General features: G+C 34.2%; 1 protein-coding gene across 1 annotated transcript in view; it reads right to left on the bottom strand.

The window, feature by feature from the left end:
* NCKAP1 (NCK associated protein 1) overlaps positions 1–23,558 on the bottom strand; it is a 99,612-nt gene that overhangs the window by 21,427 nt on the left and 54,627 nt on the right. The window contains exons 16-23 of the mRNA XM_040643154.1: positions 17,761–17,906; positions 15,939–16,071; positions 12,508–12,627; positions 11,757–11,896; positions 10,744–10,875; positions 8,273–8,491; positions 7,966–8,096; positions 7,586–7,683 (exon numbers count right to left, since the gene is read on the bottom strand). Coding sequence (XP_040499088.1) covers positions 7,586–7,683; positions 7,966–8,096; positions 8,273–8,491; positions 10,744–10,875; positions 11,757–11,896; positions 12,508–12,627; positions 15,939–16,071; positions 17,761–17,906 — 1,119 coding nt within the window. The remainder of the gene's footprint in view (positions 1–7,585; positions 7,684–7,965; positions 8,097–8,272; positions 8,492–10,743; positions 10,876–11,756; positions 11,897–12,507; positions 12,628–15,938; positions 16,072–17,760; positions 17,907–23,558) is intronic.

Here is a 23,558-nt window from a genome sequence, read left to right as displayed (position 1 = left end):
ACATTGAACTTGTCTATATGAAACACCATTATGTTACGATCATAAGATTGCTTATGTAAGGGGCACCTGGGTGGCTAAGTCGTTAAGCGTCTGCCTTTGGCTCAGGTCATGATCCCAGCGTTCTGGGATTGAGCCCTGCATCGGGCTCCCTGCTCAGCGGGAAGCCTGCTTCTCCGTCTCCCACTCCCCCTGCTCGTGTTCCCTCCCTCACTGCCTCTCTCTCTCTCTCTGTCAAATAAATAAATAAATAATCTTAAAAAAAAAAAAGATTGCTTATGTAATAAAATACAAGAATACACATGGAAGTACGCCTGGATTACATCTTGGGGTTGTTAAAAGGGATCTCTAAGAAAATGGTTGTAAACTATCAGCATTACCTTGATCCCAAAACCAGATAAAGACTCCACAAAAAAACAGAACTACAGACCAATATCTTTGATGAACACATACAAAAATCCTCAACAAAACACTAGCCAAGAGATTCCAACAACACATTACAAAAAAAATCATTCACCATGATCAAGTGAGATTTATGCCCAGTATGCAAAGGTGATTCAATATTTGCAAATCAATCCATGTGGTACATCATATCAATAAGAGAAAGGATAAAAATCATATGATCATTTCAATAGATGCAAGAAAAGCATTTGACAAAGTACAACATCCATTCATGATAAAAACCCTCAACAAAGTAGGTTTAGAGGGAACATACCTCAACATAATAAAGGCCATATATGAAAAGCCCACAATGAACATCATACTCAATGAGGAAAAACTGAGAGCCTTCCCGCTAAAGTCAGGTACAAGATAAGGATGTCCACTCTCACCACTTTTTTTCAACACAGTACTGTAAGTCCTAGCCGTAGCAATCAGACAACAAAAAGAAATAAAAGGCATCCAAATTGGTAAGAAAGAAGTAAAAGTCACTATTTACAGATCACATGATACTATATATATAGAAAACCCTAAAGACTCCACTAAAACACTACTAGAACTGATAAAAGAGTTCAATAAGGTCACAGGATAAAAAAATCAATGTAGAGAAATTTACTGCATTTCTATATATGAATTATGAAGCAGCAGTAAGAGAAATTAAGAAAACAATCCCATTTACAATTGCACCAAAAATAGTAAGATACCTAGGAATAAGCCTAACCAAAGAGGTGAAAGATCTATACTCTGAAAATTGTAAAACACTAATAAAAGAAACTGAAGACACAATGCCTGGGTGGCTCAGTCAGTTAAATATCCAACTCTTGGTTTCTGCTCAGGTCATGATCTCAGGGTCCTGGGATCAAGCCCCACACTGGGCTCCATGCTGAGTGGGGAGTCTGCTTGTCCCTCTCCCTCCACCAGCTCATGCTCACTCTCTCTCTCCCTCTCTCAAATAAATAAAATCCTTTAAAAAAAAAAAAAGAAAAGAAATTGAAGACAACTCAAGGAAATGGAAAGACATGCCATGTTCATGGATTGAAAGAATGATGTTAAAATGTCTATAGTACCCAAAGCAATCTACGTATTTAATGCAATCCCTATCAAAATACCAACAGCATTCTTCACAGAACTAGAATAAACAATCCTAGAATTTATATGGAAACACAAAAGACCCCAAATTGCCAAAGCAATTCTGAAAAAGAAAAGCATAACTGAGGCATCACAATTTCAGACTTCAAGTTATATTACAAAGCTGTAGTGACAGAAACAGTATGGTGCTGGCAAAGAAACAGACACACAGATCAATGCAACAGAATGGAAAACCCAGAAATGAACCCACAACTATATGGTCAATTAATCTTTGACAAAGCAGGAAAGAATATCCAGTGGGAAAAAGACAATCTCTTCAACAAATGGTGTCGGGAAAACTGGATAGCAACATGTGAAAGAATAAAACTGGACCACTTTCTTACACCATACACAAAAATGAATTCAAAATGGATTAAAGACCTAAATATGAGACATGAAACAATTAAAATCCTAGAAAACACAGGCAGTCACCTCTTTGACACTGGGCATAGCAACTTCTTTCCCTTTCCTGAGGCAAGGGAAACAAAAGGAAACATAAACTATTGGGACTACATCAAAATAAAAAGAACTTCTGCACAGTGAAGGAAACAATCAACAAAACTAAAAGGCAACCTACTGAATGGGAGAAGATATTTGCAAATGACATATCTAATAAAGGGTTAGTATCTAAAATATATAAAGAACTTATACAAACCAACACCCAAAAAACAAGCAACCCAATTAAAAATGGGTAAAAAGAGCAGACATTTCTCCAAATACATACAGACAGCCAAAGACACATGAAAAGATGCTCATCATCACTTATCATCAAGGAAATGCAAATTAAAACTATAATGAGATCTCACCTTACACCTGTCAGAATGGCTAAAACCAAAAACACAAGAAACAACAGGTGTTGGCAAGTACGTGCAGAAAGGGAAACCCTCTTGCACTGTTTGTAGGAATGCAAACTGATGCAGGCGGCCACTCTGGAAAACAGTATGGATGTTCCTTAAAAAAGTTAAAAATAGAACTACTCCATGATACAGTAATTGCACTATTAGATATTTACCCAAAAAATAAAAAAATACTAATTCAAAGGGATACATACACCACAATGTTTATAGCACCATTTTCTACAATAGCCAAATTATGGAAACAGCCTGAATATCCACTGACTGATGAATGGATAAAGAAGTTATGGTCTGGGGGCACCTGGGTGGCGCAGTCATTAAGCATCTGCCTTCAGCTCAGGCCGTGATCCCAGTGTTCTGAGATCGAGCCCCACACCAGGCTTCTTCACTAGAAGCCTGCTTCTTCCTCTCCCACTCCCCCTGCTTGTGTTCCCTCTTTTGCTGGCTCTCTCTGTCAAATAAATAAATAAAATCTTAAAAAAAAAAAAAAGTTATGGTCTGTGTATACACACACACACACACACACACACACACACACAAAATGGAACATTACTCAGCCACAAAAAAGAATGAAATCCTGCCATTTGCAATGATGTGGACAGAGCTAGAGAGTATGAGGCTAAGCGAAGTAAGTCAAAGAAAGACAAATACCATATGATTTCACACATACGTGGAATTTAAAAAACAAAAGAAATGAGCATGGGGAAAATGAGAGGCAAACCAAGAAACAGACTCTTAACTACTGAGAACAAACTGATGGTGACCAAGAGGGAAGGTGGGTGGGAGGACAAGTTAAATAGGTGATGGGGATTAAGGAGTGTATTGGTTGTGATGAGCATCGCCTATTGTATTAAGTGTTGAATCACTAAATTGTACACCTGAAATTAGTATTACACTATATATTAACTAACTGGAATTTAAATAAAAACTTTAAAAAATAAAAATAAAATGCTAAAATCAAAAGTTTTAGAAAAAATGTTTAGTATCCTAAACCATCTTGGTTTTGGAGTATATTATATTAAATGAGAAATCCAAGCTAATTCACATCCATGCATCTCAATTATTATGAATCTAAATTCTTATACAAAAAGTTTCTTTTGTCTAGGTTTTTCACTCGTTTAATATTATCAAATATTTAAAAGAGGATCCATCCAAGAAACAACACTCTTAAGTCAGAAAATTCACTAGCATTAAAAAAAGAAGTCAACATTATTTATACTCTCATCAAAACTTTACATTTTAATAACATTCAAGAAAAAAAAAGTCACTCCAAAATATAGACAGAAACGTTAAGACATAAGCTCCTCCCATTTCAAGAATAAGAATGTATTTGATAATAATACTTAAGGACAGAGCTAAGAGAGTTAAGTTTATAAATAAAGTATTACTAAAAGATTATGACAATATCTGAACTTAAAAGTGATCTGGAGGGGTGCCTGGTTGGCTCAGTCATTAAGCGTCTGCCTTCGGCTCAGGACAGGATCCCTGGGGGTCCTGGGATCGAGCCCCACATCGGGCTCCCTGCTCAGCGGGCAGCCTGCTTCTCCCTCTCCTGTTCCCCCTGCTGGTGTTCCCTCTCTCACTGTGTCTCTCTCTCTGTCCAATAGATAAATTAAAAAATCTTAAAAAAAAAAAAGTGATCTGGAAATAATAGACTGTATCTAACAAGATAAATTTTTTAAAGAACAACAATATGCAACACTTAGGTCTAGAGAAAAAAATGTACAAAATCTAAGATGTGGAGAGCCATGGTTCAAGGGCAGTATGTGAAAAGAAAGAAAATTTATGACATGAAAATATTATGGTATAAGCTACCAAAAGTCTCAACGTAATCTTAAACTGTACTGGTAAGTATAGGATCCAGAATAGGTAAGTGCACCTTCACTAATTAGATTTTTAGCTGAAGTTTATTCTTGGTTCAAGGCACTATTATCTAAGGGTGACACAAACAATTTCAATAGAATTTGCACAGAAGAGAGTGAGACTAACATGAATATATTTCACATGGGGAAGACAAAGGCAATACACTACAAAAGTTTTTAAATATGTGAAGGGTAATCCTGTCAAAGGCAATCTCTACCTCTTGATGTTAGAATGAAAACCAATCAAAAATCACTACTTAGGTATTTACTCACCATAACTAGAAATATGCAGTAACTAAAAATGTAGTATTTGTTCCTGCATCAGATGTGTGGATTAGATGACTGCTTAGATCCCTTTCCTTTTTAAAAACAACATAGCACAGTAGTAGTATAAGCTTAAGCTCTAGGTCTAGATTGACTACACAAGTTCAAATTTTAGTTTCACCACTTTAAAGCATGTGAGCCCAGACAAGGTACTTAACATTTCTTGGTTTTATTTTCCTAATTTGTAAAATAGGAACAGGATCAGTTTTATGTAAGGAGCTTAGAAAAGTCCTAGGACAAAGTAAAGAGTCAAAACAGCTACCTATTTTTATTTCTGTATCCAACAAATATTTAGCAAATACCTTCTACGTGTGGACACTAATTTAGTACCAAAGTTTTAAGAGTTTATAACTGAGTTTTTATTCTAGTGACAATGACATAACAAATACATGACATGAAAGGTCACAAGTAAGACACACAGAAAGCTGAATAAAGAGGGGAAAAAAAGTGATGCTTGCTATTTTAGAAAGTGTGATGAAGAAAGGATATTCTGATAACAGAACATTTGAAAAATACATGAATATTATGAGAAGGAAAGCTAAGACAATAACTCAGTGAAGAGTATTTTAACAAGCAGGCCAACCAGGCTGGAGAAGTTAGGAGGTGAGGAAAGTGAAAGGCCAGATCTTATAGGGGCCACCTTCCAGTACTGTTAAAGACATTAAATGCCTTTAAACTCCCATAGATATGGATATAGGTATCTAAATAGGCTAATCTGTTTTACTACCTGACAATATTCAATCTACCACATTAAATGGCAAAGAAGCACTAAAAATACTTAACAATTCTAGAAGTACCTATTATTCAGTCTGAAATAAAAAATAGCTGGTAAAATTCTTTTCTAGAATTCAAAAAAGGAATATCTTGTCATAATTCTTTCATACTGAAAAGAACACAAGAAAGTATAATGAAAACAAGAAATTTGTCACCTAAGAAAAACAGGACAGAAAAGAGATCATGTATTTACAGGTGAATGAGTCTAATAAACAGCAATGATATTGCTTGTAAAGAACCAAAACTGTCATTGCAATGTTTATGCATTCAAAACTATATAAAGCATACAGTTTGTATATTTAAAATCCACATTATAAAGTATCTAAAAGTTGACTTTTATACAAGAATTGTAGAACACTCTTTTGAAAAAGAACAATAAGAGGATAATGGACATGATGAATACCAAGTAACATTTTACTCAATGCTTATTGTGGGTAAAGAACTATGCTCAGTACCTAAGTGTTTGACAAGTATTACCTCATATAATTCTCTCAAAGTAAAAGGTTAGTAAGTTTAAACTTTGCCCAAAGTCAAAGCTCTTAAATGAGAGGACTGAAATTCCAGATAATTTCAATCTTTAAAGGTTTGAGTTCTTGGGGCGCCTCGGTGGCTCGGCTCAGTCAGCTGAGCATCCGACTCTTGGTTTCAGCTCAGGTCTTGATCTCAGGGTGATGAGACTGAGCCCTGCACTGGGCTCCACACAGCGCAAAGCTGACTTGAGAGTCTCTTCCTCTCTCTCTGCCCCCTCCCCACTCATGCACTCTCTCTCTAAAATAAATAAAATCTTTTATAAAAAGCTTGAGTTTTTAAACTCTGGGTAATACCACCTCTCCTTTTAGTCACAGACTCTTGCCATCTATTTTATTCATTCAGCAAAATATTTCTCACCTTACAGCAATCGATTTATCCTATACATTTGCTCAATTTTCAGTAAATCAGATTATCACGTTTAGTGCTACATTTAAATGCTACATTTAAAATGCAAGTTACTTATCAGTGCTATAACCATATTCTTGAGAAATTAAAAATGCAAGGCACAAGTAACCACCAAAAAAATTCACAAAGGGTACATTTTTAAATAATTTTTTAAAGATTATTTAATTTATTTATTTTTAAAGATTTTATTTAATTTGACAGAGACAGCCAGCGAGAGAGGGAACGCAAGCAGGGGGAGTGGGAGAGGAAGAAGCAGGCTCCTAGCAGAGGAGCCTGATGTGGGGCTCGATCCCAGAACGCTGGCGTGATGCCCTGAGCCAAAGGCAGACACTTAACAACTGCGCCACCCAGGTGCCCCAAAGATTTTATTTTTAAATAATCTCTACACCCAATGTGGGGCTCAAGCTTATATCCCCGAGATCAAGAGTTTCACACTCCACCAACTGAGCTTAGCTAGGTGTCCCTAAAAGGACACATTTTAAAATATGCCTCCTCTATTCTGTTCTAAAGTTTTAAGTTTTAGTGGCTCAAATTCAAATTCTTTCAAAAACTTGATAGCTATTATATACACAGACTCATTCAATACAAATCACCTTAACACTGGGCTATTTCTAAAAGGTTAAAAAAAAGTCATTTAAAATGCTGTTGCTTCAGCTCTTTTACATCTTTAATAAAATGCTAAATGTTCTAAAATGTTCTATTTTTTATCCAGCTTAAAGGGCATAAGATAATTTAAAAGATTATTTAATAATAAAAAAATAATGAGCTTAGGGGTACATGGCTGGCTCAGTTGACAGTGCATGTGACTCCTGATCTTGGAGTCATGAGTTTGAGCCCCACATTGGGCACAGAGAATACTTAGGGGGAAAAAAAAATGCCAATATGCCTAGTAATGTTTGTAATATAATCTGTGGAAAGTAATACATTTAAACTACAAATTTAAATAAATGACTTTGGCTAGAATTTTGAACAGTATTCAAAGAAAAGCATCACGGCACAACAGAATGAAAACACAACCAAAGGTCAAAAAATCTGAGGTTTAGTCTCCTTTAGCAAGTCATTTCACCTCTCTAGGCTCTCAGTTTTCATTTGTAAAAGAGAGAGTACTAAATGAAAATGATACTGAACAAAGGCCATGCTAGTTCCATAATTTCATTTACATATGAGAACTTTCATGTTGGGTTAAAGTAATTAACATTGTAGGCTTGCTGTTCATATTCTTGAAATGTTTTTCAGGAATTAATGTTTCAAAGCTAAAACTGACTGCATTACCTTAAGTTCAGCAACTTGTGATGAAATATGCCACATAAGGCTCTCACTTAGGAACTTCATACCATACGGGCCTAGTAGTTCTGATAATGACCTCATTTCTGAAAGGAAATATAATTAATTTTATACTTTGACAGAGCAAACACTTTAAGAAAATGAATATTAACATACTGGAATGTTCTGTTATAGAAGCAAATTATTAATGCAAAAATCCTGAGAAGTCTCCAGAATAAAAAAGGTAACACAAATGCAAAGGTAAGTCTAAGATATAGTGTATGATTATGCATTGAATGAATGTAATTGAATGAAAATAGTCATCACAATCAAAAACCAAAAGAATCAAGGTTTCTTCACTCTATAAAACATGCCATAGTTTTACTCACCTGATATGTCAGAATATTCCTCTGCATTAAATGTTAATTCATTTTCTGTAGGTAAGTTCACAAATGCTTTCATTGCAGGGAAATAAGCTATATGACCATTGCTGACTTGTCTTAACAAAGTTTCCAAATACCTAAGGAGAAAAAGTAAATTTATAAAAAGCACAAATTAATTCAAAATCTATTGTGGGATACATTTCTGCATAAGTTGACTGACAGCAAAAGCGAGCACCTGATAAAAAAAACAACTTCCTTAAGCAGTTCATTACAAAGAAACTTTTAATCACTCCAAATTTCTAAATGTGCTTACCAATTTGTGTACAGACTTGTAATGGTTGGTTCTCCATGACTGTCTAAATGTTGTGTTTGTTGAAGAAGAACATTATTAAATACTCTTGTAATATCAATTTGCACATAGTTTTCTATTGACTGCAGTACAGTCATGTATGCTCTTACACTTGTTAGAAGCTCTGATGGTTTTGCAATTTCCTGTGTGGCTTGATTATACATAGTCATTCCAACAATTGACCTGGGGAGGGGGGGGGCGGAATAAAAGAACTGACTTTTGCATTTATGTAAATAGGCCATTCAACCTACTGATCTCTAATATTAAATAAGCAATAACATTAATTTTAAATACGATTTGTTATGAAAACATGAAATTACTATTATTATCTTCCAAAGAAACCACCTTAAAAAAGAATGAATACCTAAAAGCCACAGTAAAGTAGAAATATGATTTAAAAAGTTTTAAGGACATCAATATTAAAAATGATTTAACAATAAAGATGGTTTTAAAAAATTTCTTTAACAGGATACACTGTCTGTAGCAAGTACAATGGGCTATTTAATCCATAGCTCAAATTCATCTGGCACTGTTACGTGCCAGTAGGGTTTTTTTAGGCTTTATATTGATCATCCTCGTATTTAATAACCCTACGATATAGTTAGCACCCACCATTTCCCAGATTAAAAAAAAAAAAAAAAAGACCTAAGGCTCAGAACTCAAGTAAACTGAGTAAGTTCACTCTGTTTGGGAGTAGTGAGTCTAGGGTTTGAGACTACATCTGCCTGACAGTGCTGCCACTCAACAAAATGCATGATAGCCAAAACAAGGCAACAAACAAAAAACTTTATTGTTTCTTAATCATTTGCAGCACATAAAACACAGTTCCTTTATGTTTATATCCCAATAAACTATAAGCCTAAAAGGAAACACAAATTTTGAAAATACTTTTCTACCTGATCTACCATCTTTAAAACTCCCTAAGCATTAGATTTGTAAAGATCTTAAACTTGTGTTTGCACTGATAAATCCTTAAAGACAACGACAAACCCCTTCAATAGAAACTAATCCCAGAAGACCAACTCAAGGCAATAACTGCTATCCTTGTATATAACCCCTAAAGTCCTAAGATTATGCTCAAGTGATCAGCAAAATCAACAAACTACTACAAGCTATTTGTTTTGGCATAAAAATCTTCCCCAGGTAAACAACCTTACAGCCTTTCCTTGATCCTGATAACTAAGTAGATGTTTTGCCAAAAGAACATCTGATTCTCTGCGGATTAACAGACCAGATTACATACAGAAGGAAAACAAGGGAGCTGTAAAGTGAACCCTATCTTCCACCCACCACTCTTAACAACCCCAGCCAAGTTGAGAATAATAAATACCAGAGTGCATAATATCCCTTCGGTCTAAATACTATTCTGGGTTTCACTGTCAGAAATGGGTCAGGAAACCCATTTCTGGGTTTCACTGCCTTACTTAGGGAAAGCAATGACTTAACACACAATTTAGTGCCCACTTATATATTCTCCTATCTTGTTCTCTAATTGTTGTAGTCTTCTCACTAACCATAGCTCTAAGCTTTATACTATTTCATTACTACTTATAGTACTTAACACAATGTCAAGCATATGGTACAAATACTACTTGTCAATGACCACAAAACTTTGAAAAATCCTTGGCTAAATTTTGTTTTATAAATTGCCCTAAGGCCTTCCAAGAAAAACTTCTCAAGTCAATTAATATTTTCTTTAATAAATAAGTGTGTAACTTTAGAAAAAAGGTTGAAGAAACATTTATAAAATTGAAAGGTTTCTGGTATCACATGCAATATGATTTCAAGAAACATATATGACTTATAAAACTCTAATTAGGAATGCCTCAAGAGTCTAGAATTCTACTGGCCTCAGAGGATACATTTGAATTCAGAAAAGATAAGAATTCATCTAGTCCTGATGTTTTCAAACATTTAACTGTAACCAACTAAAAGATATGTATCACGACTCAGTACATACATACATTATGTATAAATGAAGAGGTTCATAGAGCAGTATTTATACTCACTACATGCAGTGCATGGATTTTTTCATTCTTCCCTGTTTCTTTTCCTTCCCTGCTGCTTCTTCCTTTTTTTAAATGTTGACTACAACCTTTTACACTGATTTCATGACCCTACTTGGTTTGCTACCTGTCAGCTGAAATACACCGATTTGCTCCAAGCTTCCCATTTTGCTTATAAGGAACCTAAGGCTCACAGAGATTAACTGGCTTGTCCAGTGTTACAACTAGTTAATAACAAGTATGAGACAAGAATCTGAGTAATTTAAGTAATTCCCAGTTCACTATTCTCTATGCTACCCCATTCATTATTCTTGATACTATATCAGTTCTACTAATACTTTTCCTCATAAAAACAAACACTGTATGCATATGAAGAACATAACAAACTCATTAACTGAACAAACAAAAATAGTTCATATTCTTTCTTACTTAGTAAAACGGATTTCCAGATGAGAAGTCAAATATTCTCGTGGGGTAAAGGTATGTTCCCAAACCACCATGTTTGGTACGTAATTTATAGAGAAACACAACTCAGAAAGTGCAGTGTGCAATTTATCAAGGCTGAAAAAATATTAATAAGTAAGTAGAATGTTCAACATTTCATCATAGCAATACAAAATTACTTTTATAAACATATCAGACCTTATTTGGGGATAATAATTACAGAATTCAGTATTTTTCTTTCCCAAACTGACAAGTTCAAAATCTTTAAGGATATCACTAACATGAGAGCAGTTTTCAAAAGACAGTATCACTCATTTGTTTCTCCATTCAGATGATAATGACTACACTGATTTAATATACAAGTAAGAGCTTATTACATGCTCATAAAGATAATCATTTCCAAATCGTGCTGTACTTTCTGTACTGGAGGAAGAAAGTTGTCTACAAAATAGCAAATATCTTGCTCAACATAAAATAAGCCAGTAAGCAGGAGATTTACTTTAAACAAAACAAATGTTTATACATTATTCCCCACCAATGCCTACCCTCCAAAGAAACACACAATTCTTAATAATATCTAGTCTAACAGATCCACTTTAAAAGTGATTTTGTTCTAATATAACACATGCCAAAATAAAGTCTCAGGCTATCTGACTTTAAATAAATGGAAAACTACAGATTGCTTATATAGCGTACCCCTGCAATTTTTAGACAGATTCTTGGCCTTTAGTATGCAGTATATAAAGACAAATATTACCTATTAACATGAATTTTCTTCAAAAATCCAAAATCTGTATTTTGGAAATAAACACTATTCAAGTTCACAAAGGTAAAATAATAATAATAATAATAATAATAATAATAATAATAATAATAATAAATGACTGAGAAATGAAGAATTTACAATTACTAGCATTCCCTCAGTACTAATGCCATACAAAAAATGAAAAACTTCTTCTATCTGTAACAAAAAGATATAATAAAAGTGGGTGGCTTACTTGGTCACTACCAGCCTGTTTTTCCTCATACTCTCAACTCCTGGTTTTTCCCTTTCAGGTTCCCCTTTCTTACCAGTCTGTTTTTTTGACTTCTTATTCACTGCTTGACTAATGGTTTTGGCACAATGCTTGGGTAGCAACTAAATTTAAAAAGAAATGAAATCATACATTACACCAATTATTTTGAAAAAACATTAACAATTTAAGCAAACCTTAGTTGAATCCAGACAATGTAGCAAATACCATCTAGCACTAAGAACAGAGGTATAAGTGAGATGTAGTTTACCTAGCTGGCTCAGGGGGCTCACACAGCTTGGTAAAAAAAAGATATAGGTAAATCTTTTGTGAAGGAAAATTCATAAGGAAGTTATTATCTAAGCACAAGTTTAAAGGATAAGTAAAAACAGACTAGGCAAGCAAAGAATGAGAATATTTTACTGGAAGGAAAAGTTCAGCATTTAGTGAGAGCTACTAGGTGGTAAAGCATCAAGTGCAGGGTGAAGCAGATAGTTCGAGCTATGAGGAAGGGATCTGAATGCCAAGCTACATGTTGGACTTTAAACAGTAAGAAATCCTAAAGACAGTGGCAAATTTTTAAAAACCTAAAAATGGAGTTTTATCAGAAATAATTAGATTTACTAAGAGTTCAACAAAAAAGACAGAAAATTTAAAAAATAACAGGCTAACACAGTTAATTTTCTTGACTTCATACACAAACTTCCTGTCTGTAAGGAAACATGTGAATTATTACCTGGTCACTAAGAGTACACTGTTCTGTGCAAATATCAGTGATGAGATTTCGAGCTTGTTTGGCCATTTCATCCAAGAACATATTACATAAGGAAAGACTGCGATCTCCAATATGATGTCGCTGTCAAAGGAGAATAATATCAACAATAATAAAAGTTATAAGAAAGTAGTTTGAATTAAAATACTTTTTAAATAAACATGGAAAATAAAGTTAAAGTCTATTGTACACTGAGGAGTGGGGGTAAGGAATGTTCTAGATTGCTTCTATCTCTTGGAACAACTAACCTACCATACTGTATTTACACAGTTGACATAAAGTATTTGGTGACTCTACAAGTAAAGTATGACTGGAGGAATCTTAGAGTACCAGTACTTTCTTTAACATGAAAAACTATTAACTTTCAATTTTTACAAGGTCCTACATCTGAATCTTAAATACTAACTATCAAACAGAGGATGTAAAAGACACATTTATGTTTTCTAATCTTAACTGATACATACACACATACACACATATATGTACTATATATACATATATATATATATATATAAAGATCTTGACATAACAAATAACTTGGTAGTATATAAACAGAAAAGCTTAAATATTTAATTAAAATTGTTGGAAATCAGGTCAGTAAAACAAAGAAATTCACAAGGCACTCAACTCCCTAAAATCAAACTCTCTAACCCAGAAAAGAAAAAAAGCTGACCATACATTTTCTGAACTCAACAAGGGGAAAAAAAGAACATTGTATTTAATTTTTAGGAGATGAGATACGTATATGTAGACATACACTCACTCAAATGCATCTCTCTCTACAGGATTCTGTATCTTATTAGTTTTGGTGGCTATCATAATAATTGAACAGGTTTTTTTTGTCAATGGTAACTAGAATGTTGAGTATATAATGCCATAAAATTTTGCACTACACATCTGTAATACTTTATAAAAAGATAAATTTTTGGAAGTTTACCTTACCGGATCTTCCATAATTATGTAACAAATATACAGTTTACATATGGTATTTCTATGCTGCTAAAATAAATGTAATATATAAGAATATAAAAATTCTTAAACACCTAAAGTAACTATTCCTAGATCTATCATGATACTTTAATGTATTTTATTCTAAATGCCCTTGAAAATTTTAAGAGGAAGCCAAACCAAAAGGAATCTTCAGGCCAGATACAATTAAATACTGGCTCACTTTACTTGAGGAAAGATTTCAAATTATAAACATTTAGGGTTTTATTTAACCACATTCTGACTCCTGAAAGATGAAACATATCCCTTGCTATCACTTATTCCTAAAACAAAACAAAACACTGAATTAGCATTTCTTCAAATTTACTAGACTTATTTAAAATACAATTCTGGTATTACTATTATCCTTCAGTGACTCAGAAATGTTGAGACTGGATGAAAAACAAAAGTAAAGTCTCTCCATGATCTGCCTCAGCCTCAGGTTACAGTAATAAGAACAGATTTTAGGAGAACAATGTCAGAAGCAGAGAGACCACTTAGGAGACTACAATAATAATGCAGGAAAAAAGATGTGGCTTTGACAAGGATGAGAAGTGGTTGGAGTTTGGATATAGATAAAGCCAAAAGGCAGAAAAAGCTTCAAAGGATGGTGATGGGGTAACATGCAGAGAATCGACAGTTCTACTCTGGACATGTTACATTTCACATGGTTAAAAATACCTAACCTGTAGCAGAATATCCAGAAAATCTAGATCTGAAAAGTCTGGGGTAGAGATAAAAACATCAGAAATACGCTAAGTGAAATAAGCCAGACACAAAAAGGCAAATATTACATGGTTCCACCTATATAAACCACCTAGAATAGCCAAATTTTTAGAGACAGAAAACAGACTAGAGGATACCAAGCGTTGGAGGAATGAGAAATTACTACTTAATGATTATAAAGGTTCTGCTTGGATGACAAAGGTTTTGGAAATGGATAGTAGTGGTGGTTCCACAACACTGTGAAAGTAAATAATGTACTGAACTGCACATTTAAAAATAATTTAAATGGTGCATTTTTCTGTCATATATATAACATTATATATATATACGTGTATATATATATATATATATACACGTATATATATATATATATACGTATATATATATAATAGATTTTAATCAGTTTTTTAAAAGAAAAAAAAGGAATCGGAGTAGAGTGCAAATTGTTGAAGATTTAAATGCCTGGGTGAGAAATTTTTACTTTCTCCATATGCAAGAGACAATCAATCACTGAGGATTCTTCAAGAAGGAAAGACACACTCTGGTGGCACTGTAGTAGATAGTCTTAAAGGCAGAAATACTGAAGACAGGAAAGCTATTTAGGACTATTTAGGAGTACATATGAAGAGTATTGCAAATTTGAGCTACAAGAGTGAAGTAAACAATGGAAAGTAGAAGACGGATTCAAGAAATGAAACCAGACAAATAAAATTAACAGGATACTTCATGGGTAATTTAACGGGAAGGATGATTATGAGGAAAAAATTAATAGTTTATCTTAGGTATAAAGCTTGAGGATAAAATCTATTATATCCAAAAACTTCATGAAAGTATTAAATTTGGTGGTGTTGATATCCTCACAGGTAATAATCCTAAAAGCAGTCCCTACTAAACTTCCTACAGGCTAACCTCTCTCAGAGTCTGCTTCCAATGCACTGCTGGAATACAATCTGCAACAGATGTTACTAATGCTTAAAGACATTAATAATGCTCCTGCTATTTGTCAGTTTCTTTTCTCCAAGTTCTGTAGTTCTAAGTAAAGGGATTCAACACTAAGTTAAACTATGAAGAAATGGACCATTTAATTTTAATATATAGTCTTACCACCCTTACAAAGTGACATCTCTTCTTTAAAGATTAGAAGAATACTGAGAATATTGATACTTATTATTGATAAAACTACTGAGTAGTTCAATTATTTAATAACTATGTGTGCCTGTATGTCTTACAAATACTAATAATGTTAATTTTGTTTACTATATCTATCATATTAACAAGTCAGTGAAATTCCTCTTTGACATGTTTATGTTTACAGTCAGTAATCTGTACATTCAATTTTCAACTCTTTTCAATAATAGTTTAAGAGAAAAAGTAAGCATACAAAATCAATTACTCTATGGAACTTTACCATAAATATGAATACCTGACCCACCATTTAAATAAATGTAATTCTAAGTGACTCTATGGTATGTTCTTAAAAATATGTATGTGCATTTATCCATCCATGCAAATAAGCACTACATCTATTTTAATCTATTCAAACATTGTTCTGATTCTGCATAGAGAGAAATTAGGTAGGAAGCTAGATTAGGTAACTGTGACTCTGTGAAATCTAGCCAGCTACATGTTTGGTCTAGTGTATTCTGCATATCATATAAATCACAGTACTACCCTGAAATTACCTCTTCTGGACACAGTTCATGTGTGCAACTCATAAAATGAGTGCAAAGTAGTGGAAATGCAATTGAATATCTTGACTGAGAGGGTAACTCCAAACACTGTTGAAACATCTTCTCAAAAGCACGACTATAAAAACTATATAGGGAAACAAATTAAAAATTAGAATCACCATTTTTATAGTTAAAAATTTTATGATACCGTACTTAGTTAATTTAATTTGACTTCAGTGAATTAAAGTTATCAACTGGTAGCCTTTATTCCTTTAAGAAGAGAGTAGTCATTTTTCCAGAGTATCTTTTATACAACAACAATCATTACAGAGTAATAAAAATATTATTTGTGTAATAGTAACAAGTTTTAAAATAAAAAATTAAAAGAAAACTTACCTATGGCATAAGAATATATGACATTCAAATCTCACACTACCAAATTTTATCAAAGGCAAGTCACTATCAATTGTAAGAAACACCACTATTTTATGTACCACTAAGAAAGAAAAACACTGTCAATTAAACAATGATGCACCATCAATTTTAAATTACCTCCCGATTTAGGAGATATTAAACATAAAATAATGAGTCAATAAAATATCATACATTTTGGAATAGTAAGACAACCAGAGTAGTAAACATGTCTTTATACTGGATGTAACAGACAAAATAAACACTTTAAACATTATTCGAAGTATTTTTATTTCTAAGGAAAGGGAAGAGGACTTTTTAATTGCAGTAGCCTTCTTTTACCAATAGGAACCTTTCTGTAGCTCAAATATATGTAAACATAAAATGTTTCATTTTCTTTCCAAGTCAAACAATAGTATAGGGTTCCAAATAATCTTAAAATTCTTGCAAATTTGACATGTGTTTCAGTGATATATTGTGTTTCAGAAGTTTCTTTAAGAAACCTCTCATGCCTTCCCTGTCTGGTGGTTTGGATTTCTTTTGCAATACTGCTAATTAAAGCTATCCTAAAAAACTGCCCAAATCAGTGTGGACTGGGGTATCTTCCAAAATAAAAATGAGAAGCTATTCATAATGATAGCTTCTCAATACACAGAAACTATCATCACTATCCACTGAGATTACCTCAGCATTGTAGAAATAAAGGGACATACTAGGTTACTCCAAACAGCTTCCATACAGGAAAAAAAGCCAAGAAGCAGACAGAGTTGATACTGCACAGCTTTGGAGCCAGAATACTTGTAAATGTGGTCCCACTGTTTATTAGTCTGATCACAATCAAGTTCACTTATTCATTCAAACATTTATTAAGTACCTACTATGTTAGATACTAAAAGAACAAAAACCTGACCTTCCTTCAAGGACCACATTATGTGGGGAGAAAGACAGGAAAGAAAATAACTAAAGAGGCTATGATAGCATGAGCAAAAGAAAACAGAGCACAATAGTGGAAGTAGTTACAACATCATCATAATATTAATATCTACTTACTGCAGAGTGAAATTACTTGTTATTTAATTTCCAACATTTGCTCTACTTGACCCTGATTCACTTTTTTCCTTTAATCTAATGATGCAAAAGAGGGCCTTAAGGCAATCTGAAGTGACTATTTTTTATCTCCTCAAAAAAAGGTGTAAAAATATATTCACAACAGTAAGAGTTGCTCTTACAGAGAATTAAAAAAAAAAAAAAGACATACGATTCCTACTTGGTAGACTTCCTTTTGTTAGCAAGTTGTCATTCCCTTTATTCTTAAGAGTCTATTACTGAATGGTCTCAAGGATGACACTAACATAAAAACAATCAACAAAGTTATCTTTGGATACTAAAAATTTCAACTTGATTTAAAAAAATTACCACATACCAAAATATGGAGAGATCTGATGTTTCCACCAACATTTCCACCAAGGAATCTACCATCTTTGTATGAAAAATTATTGTATTCATCATCTTTCCAAGTTCTCTGTGATCTGCAAGGCTAAGTGAAGCCTTAGAAACACTAGTGTATGCCTGTGAAAGTAAACATAAGCAGTTTAAGCAAAGACCGATGATTTCAGCGTTGACATTCTACAGGGAAAAAAAAATCCCATTACTGAAAATCTTTTAATGTTGATTTTGACACTGTATCAGTAACATCACCTTTTTAAAGTTGTCAACGCTGTATCGAACTTGAAATTCCTATAAAAAAATTCTTTAAATAAATAAACTGAAATACTACTGCCAATAAAAATATCTAATATATGGGTCATTCACCTAGAACCCCAAAGGAACTGAAGTTACGATATTAAAAGTATAAAACAGTGAATTGTGAAGTTAGCTCTACCAAAAGAAATTTTCAATCTAGTTTGAGAGAAAAAATACATGGGGCACACTCAGATGAAAGTAAGTATGGTACATGTTGAATCACTGAGGTTTGATTATATAGTAATTAAAACACACAGTACTAATTGATGAATTCTAGAAAAGAACTGAAGATAGTAAAAATTAGTGTAGGCTGACCAATAAGGTGACAGAACTTAACCAAAACCATCAGGACAGGTATATAGGAAAAGAAATTCTACTGTAAGGGTACCAAATCAGAGAGGAGAAACCTGTCCATGGACAGTGGGCATTCCACAAAGGCACAGAACAAGAACAGAAGGAGTATCTACAGAATAAATACTGTTCACTATGGCTACAGTTAAAGTGAAAAGAGGAGGAAGAAAATGGTGTAAGAAGAGATTCAACCAGATCATGTAGACCCCTGTATACCACGTTAAAGAATTTAAACCTCTTGGTGAACTAAAGGTTCTGTGTAGTGGCCAATTATTGTTTTAGAAAGATTATTGTATGTGGAGGAGGGAACTGGGGAAAGGTGGACAGAAAGGGAATAGGAGGCAGAGATCTGTTAGGAGGGAGTAGTGACAATAATCCAGACAGGATTATGATGGTCTAGTCTACAATGGTAGTAGTTCAAAAGCATTTCATCTGAAAAAAGATCAGATATGGTGGGCAAAAGAAGAATTATGAATGACGGCCAAGATTCTGGTTTTGGGAGATACTACTTCATGGATCTCATGTGTGCCTACACATTCTCAATATGCCAAGAACTCAAGGCCCAGAGCACTCATTACTCGGGCCATTTCTCAGGGTTGTTATTTGCAGCTACCAAACTTGAGGAAATGAAGCAATATCTACCTCTGCATCAAGGAGCTAATATGCTTACTGTTGATACAACAGAGGGTTCATCAAATTCGGTGTTCCTTAGCTGTAACACAAATACTGCATACATAGCATTCATCTGGGTTCCTCTGGGCCTCCCACAATGGGTCATGGAAGCAAGGGAAAAAATGATACACATATGTTGATGCTCATGCTGCTTCCTGTGCAGCGAATAATTAAGTCCTGTGTCTCTGACGCAGGGGCTCCATGTCTTCTCCCAGCTTCCACGAAACAGAGAGATTAATAATTATTTCCTTGTAAATTGGATAAAAATCAAATCTCATCCCTACAATGGCAAGGGGCCACAATATGGATGGTTACCATTCACTAACACAGAAACACCACAGAGAAAACAGTTATATTTTGTTGTTTTTGAATGAATGAAGATTAATGAGGGCAATACTCTAATGGCAAGGTATACTCAAGGTATATATTACAAACTAAGTCTAACTGAAGTTTAATTTATCTTTAATCAGCTTTAGAGTATAAAGAGGAACCACATCTGTGGCCAGGAACTCAATAAAGACTTCTATTAATTGACCCTCATTTCAAAAATCCTGAATTAAAATATCACTGTGGAAATAATTTCAGATGAAATAGATGGTAACAAAATGAGATAATTTCATTTAAAACACTCACCGGAAATAATTAACAACAATGAAGGGAGAAACAGGTTATAAAAAAAAAACAGGTTTAAATAAAAGTATAAGAACAACCCAAGTAAATCTGATGACAGAAGGGAAGAAGATAAATGAAAGTGACCAAAGATAATTAAGAGACTACTGGAATACATTAAGGGAACAAGATGCCTTAGGAAGTAGGAAAAAAAAAAATGACAAAGAATACATGGAGAAAGAATTCTTCTTTACAGATTAGAAAAAAGGAGAAAGATCAAAATGACCCATATAAGACCAAATGACCTTAGGATCAAATTGGATAGGACTCCAGGGGAGACATAAAGCAATTATAAAATTCTCCGAAAGGCTTATCCTCTGGCCCTCCTCTACTCAAGAATTACTGATATCTAGAGAACAATATCCCTCTGTCTGGCCACGTGCTTATACTGAGCTCTTATCCCCTCTGATGACTGATTAGTCAGATCATTCATCTCTCTTGTGGAGATTTGTTCCTGCTTGTAGTTAATATTTAACATTAAAAAGTCTCTTCACTTGCCCTTTCCTCATTGTTCGCCCTTTTCCTGTGTAAGCTATTTTTCTATTTAATTTCTACCCATCTTTCAATGTCTGGGCAAAATGATGCTTTCTCTATAAAATAATTATTAGCAATTCCAACTTTAAAAAAGCTTTCACCCTTCTAAGAAAACTATAGTTAGTTTATAATCATATTCTGTCGGTGGCATCTTTTAAGTTAATCTCTTAATTTTTTAACTGTTATTTAATTTTTCCTTATCTTTAATGCCTGTCTCCACAGCCAGATTTATAACATCCTTAAAAAAGGATCTGTACTCCTCTACAGATTATATAATACTGCTCAATATTTTATCTCCTGTATCCTATGGCCTAGTCTGTAGGTGTGGAACCTTCACTGTTGACCTGTTCTTCATCACCTATGCTAATGTTCTAGATTCTAACTACTGCCTCACAACTTGCACTTTTACCCTTTCCCTCAGACAAGACTTCTCTGGCTTAGTTGTCCCACCATTTTTTCGTGGTTGTTGTTGTTGTTGATTTTTTTTAAAGATTTTATTTATTTATTTGACAGAGAGAGACAGCGAAAGAGGGAACACAAGCAAAGGGAGTGGGAGAGGGAGAAGCAGGCTCCCACCAAGCAGGGAGCCCAATGCGGGGCTCGAACATGACCTGAGCCAAAGGCAGGCGCTTAATGGCTGAGCCACCCGGGCGTCCCTGTCCCACCGTTTTCTTCCTTGGTATACTCTGCCGCACTGTCACTAAAAATTAAGAGTTACACAGTAGAAAGTGACTGTAAGTCTCAGTCATGATTTTGAGCAATATTATGGGTTAAATTGTGTCCACAAAAAATATGTTGAAGTCATAGTCCGCAGTATCTCAGAATATGACCTTATTTGGAAACAGGGTCTTTACGAGGCAATCAAGTTAAAAATGAGGTCATTAGAGTGGACCCTAATCCAATATGATTGGAATCCTTATAAAAAAGGAAAAATTTGGACAGAGAGATATGCACAAAAGATTGTATGAAGAGAGACAGGGACAATGCCATTACAGTAACTCATCTACAAGCCAAAACACATCAAAGATTGCCAGCCAATCACCAGAAGCTAGGAAAAAAGCCTGGAACAGATTTTCCCTCATAGCCCTCAGAAGGAATCAACCCAACTGACACCTTGTTTTAGGACTTCTAGCCTCCAGAACTATAAAATAATAAATTTCTGTTGTTTAAGCTACTAGCTTTGGTACTCTGTTATGGCAGCCCTAGCAACCTAATAAAAGCAAGAATACAACACATGACAGACTCAGATAGCAGATGATATAATTATCTCATAAAAATTTAGAAAAAACTTAACAGAGGGATATATCACTTCTACATTCTTAATGCTTACACACTTTATATTCCACCGTATGACTAAACACGGCTAAATTCTCAAGTGAATCCTTCGAATGAGTTAATAATCCTGAAAGTATTTAATAAGGGTAAATTTGAAATGTACCTAAATCTCTAAAATTTTCTGAACCCAAATGTTGGTTTAGGCACTCGCACAAACTGACAGCAGGAGACTCAAGCTTTTTGACAATGAGTGACTTTCAAAATTTTAAATGTCTATACTCTGTAGCAGAGCAATTTCACTTTTATTTTCATTTTCTATGTTCTACTTCTACATTGTTTCACACCTTTTGTTAAAACAAAGAAATATTAATTTCTAAACTTTATTTTTAATAGTAAGAAAACAACCTATTATATATACACATTTAATATTTTGGGGTGGTGGTGTTTTAAGTATTCTTTCCTGATTTCCCTCTAACCAACTCTGCAACCTCAGGCAAGTTACTTAATACTTGCAGCCCCATTTATAAAATCATCTCCAAAGTACACAACCATAGAACAAAGAACAAGAGAGAGAAAAATGCCTGTGTATTCTGAGGCTGGAAGGAAAGAACCCAAGAGCAAAATTACATCATGGAACTAAGCAGACTGCCAGAAAAGTACACTCCTCCTAGGAGTCCTTCCTGAGACTGCATTGATCTAAAAATCTCTTCCACCAACACATATTGGTTATATTTTCACTTTTGAATTAAACAAATAAAAATTAATTTAAGTTGCAGAACCATGGGTGTATATAGTATAATTCCATTTACTGTTTGAACACCTAAAAGGATATAAATCACTTACTAAAAGTGAGTATTTTAGGTATGAAACTGGGAAAAGTACAAACTTTCATTTTCTTCCTTTTTTTTTTTTTAAGATTTTATTAATTTATTTGACAGAGAGACAGCCAGCGAGAGAGAGAACACAAGCAGGGGGAGTGGGAGAGGAAGAAGCAGGCTCCCAGTAGAGAAGCCTGACATGGGGCTTGATCCCAGGACTCCAGGATCACGCCCTGAGCCAAAGGGAGACGCCTAACGACTGAGCCACCCAGGCGCCCCCAAACTTTCATTTTCTACTTTACCTCTGGGTATTCTAACACCTTATAATGAGAACATACTATTATTATTTTTTTTTTTAAGATTTTATTTATTTATTTGACAGAGATAGAGACAGCCAGCGAGAGAGGGAACACAAGCAGGGGGAGTGGGAGAGGAAGATGCAGGCTCACAGCAGAGGAGCCTGATGTGGGGCTCGATCCCATAACGCCGGGATCACGCCCTGAGCCGAAGGCAGACGCTTAACCGCTGTGCCACCCAGGCGCCCCGAGAACATACTATTATTATCTTAAAATATATGTATTTTTAAAATATTCAGTTACTGAACAAACTGGGCCACAGTTTTCACATAATTACTAGAAGTACTTACGGGGCAATTAAATTTCATCATTAAATTTACAGTTATACAAAGATTTTAAGCTTGAATTTTAAAAGCACTTAAAAACTGTGTGAGTTATATATTAAATGAAAACTTTTAAGGTCTAATATCACTTATTTCTGCATTTCAGAAAAATGAAGCTTTTAGCACTACATCAGGGGATAGTAAACTACAGCCTGTGAGCTGGATGCTTATTCTTGCTCTTTTCTAAAGAAGACATCTAGATAGCTAACAAGCACATGAAAAGGTGCTCAACATCATTAATCAACAGGGAAATGCAAATCAAAACCACAGTGAGATGTCATCTCACATCTGTTAGAAAAGCTATTAACAAAAACACAAACGCAAAAATGTGGTGAAAAGAGAAACCTCATGCACTCTTGGTGGCAACGTAAATGGATGCAGCCACTATGGAAAACAGTATGGAGACTCCTCAAAAAAAATTAGTACTACCTATGATCCCATAATTCCATTTCTAGATATTTATCTGAAGGAAATGAAAAC

The sequence above is a fragment of the Ursus maritimus genome, unplaced genomic scaffold, assembly GCF_017311325.1.
Source record: "Ursus maritimus isolate PB19 unplaced genomic scaffold, ASM1731132v1 scaffold_1, whole genome shotgun sequence".
Taxonomy (NCBI): Eukaryota; Metazoa; Chordata; class Mammalia; order Carnivora; family Ursidae; genus Ursus; species Ursus maritimus.
This window is presented reverse-complemented; position numbering and strand designations above follow the sequence as displayed.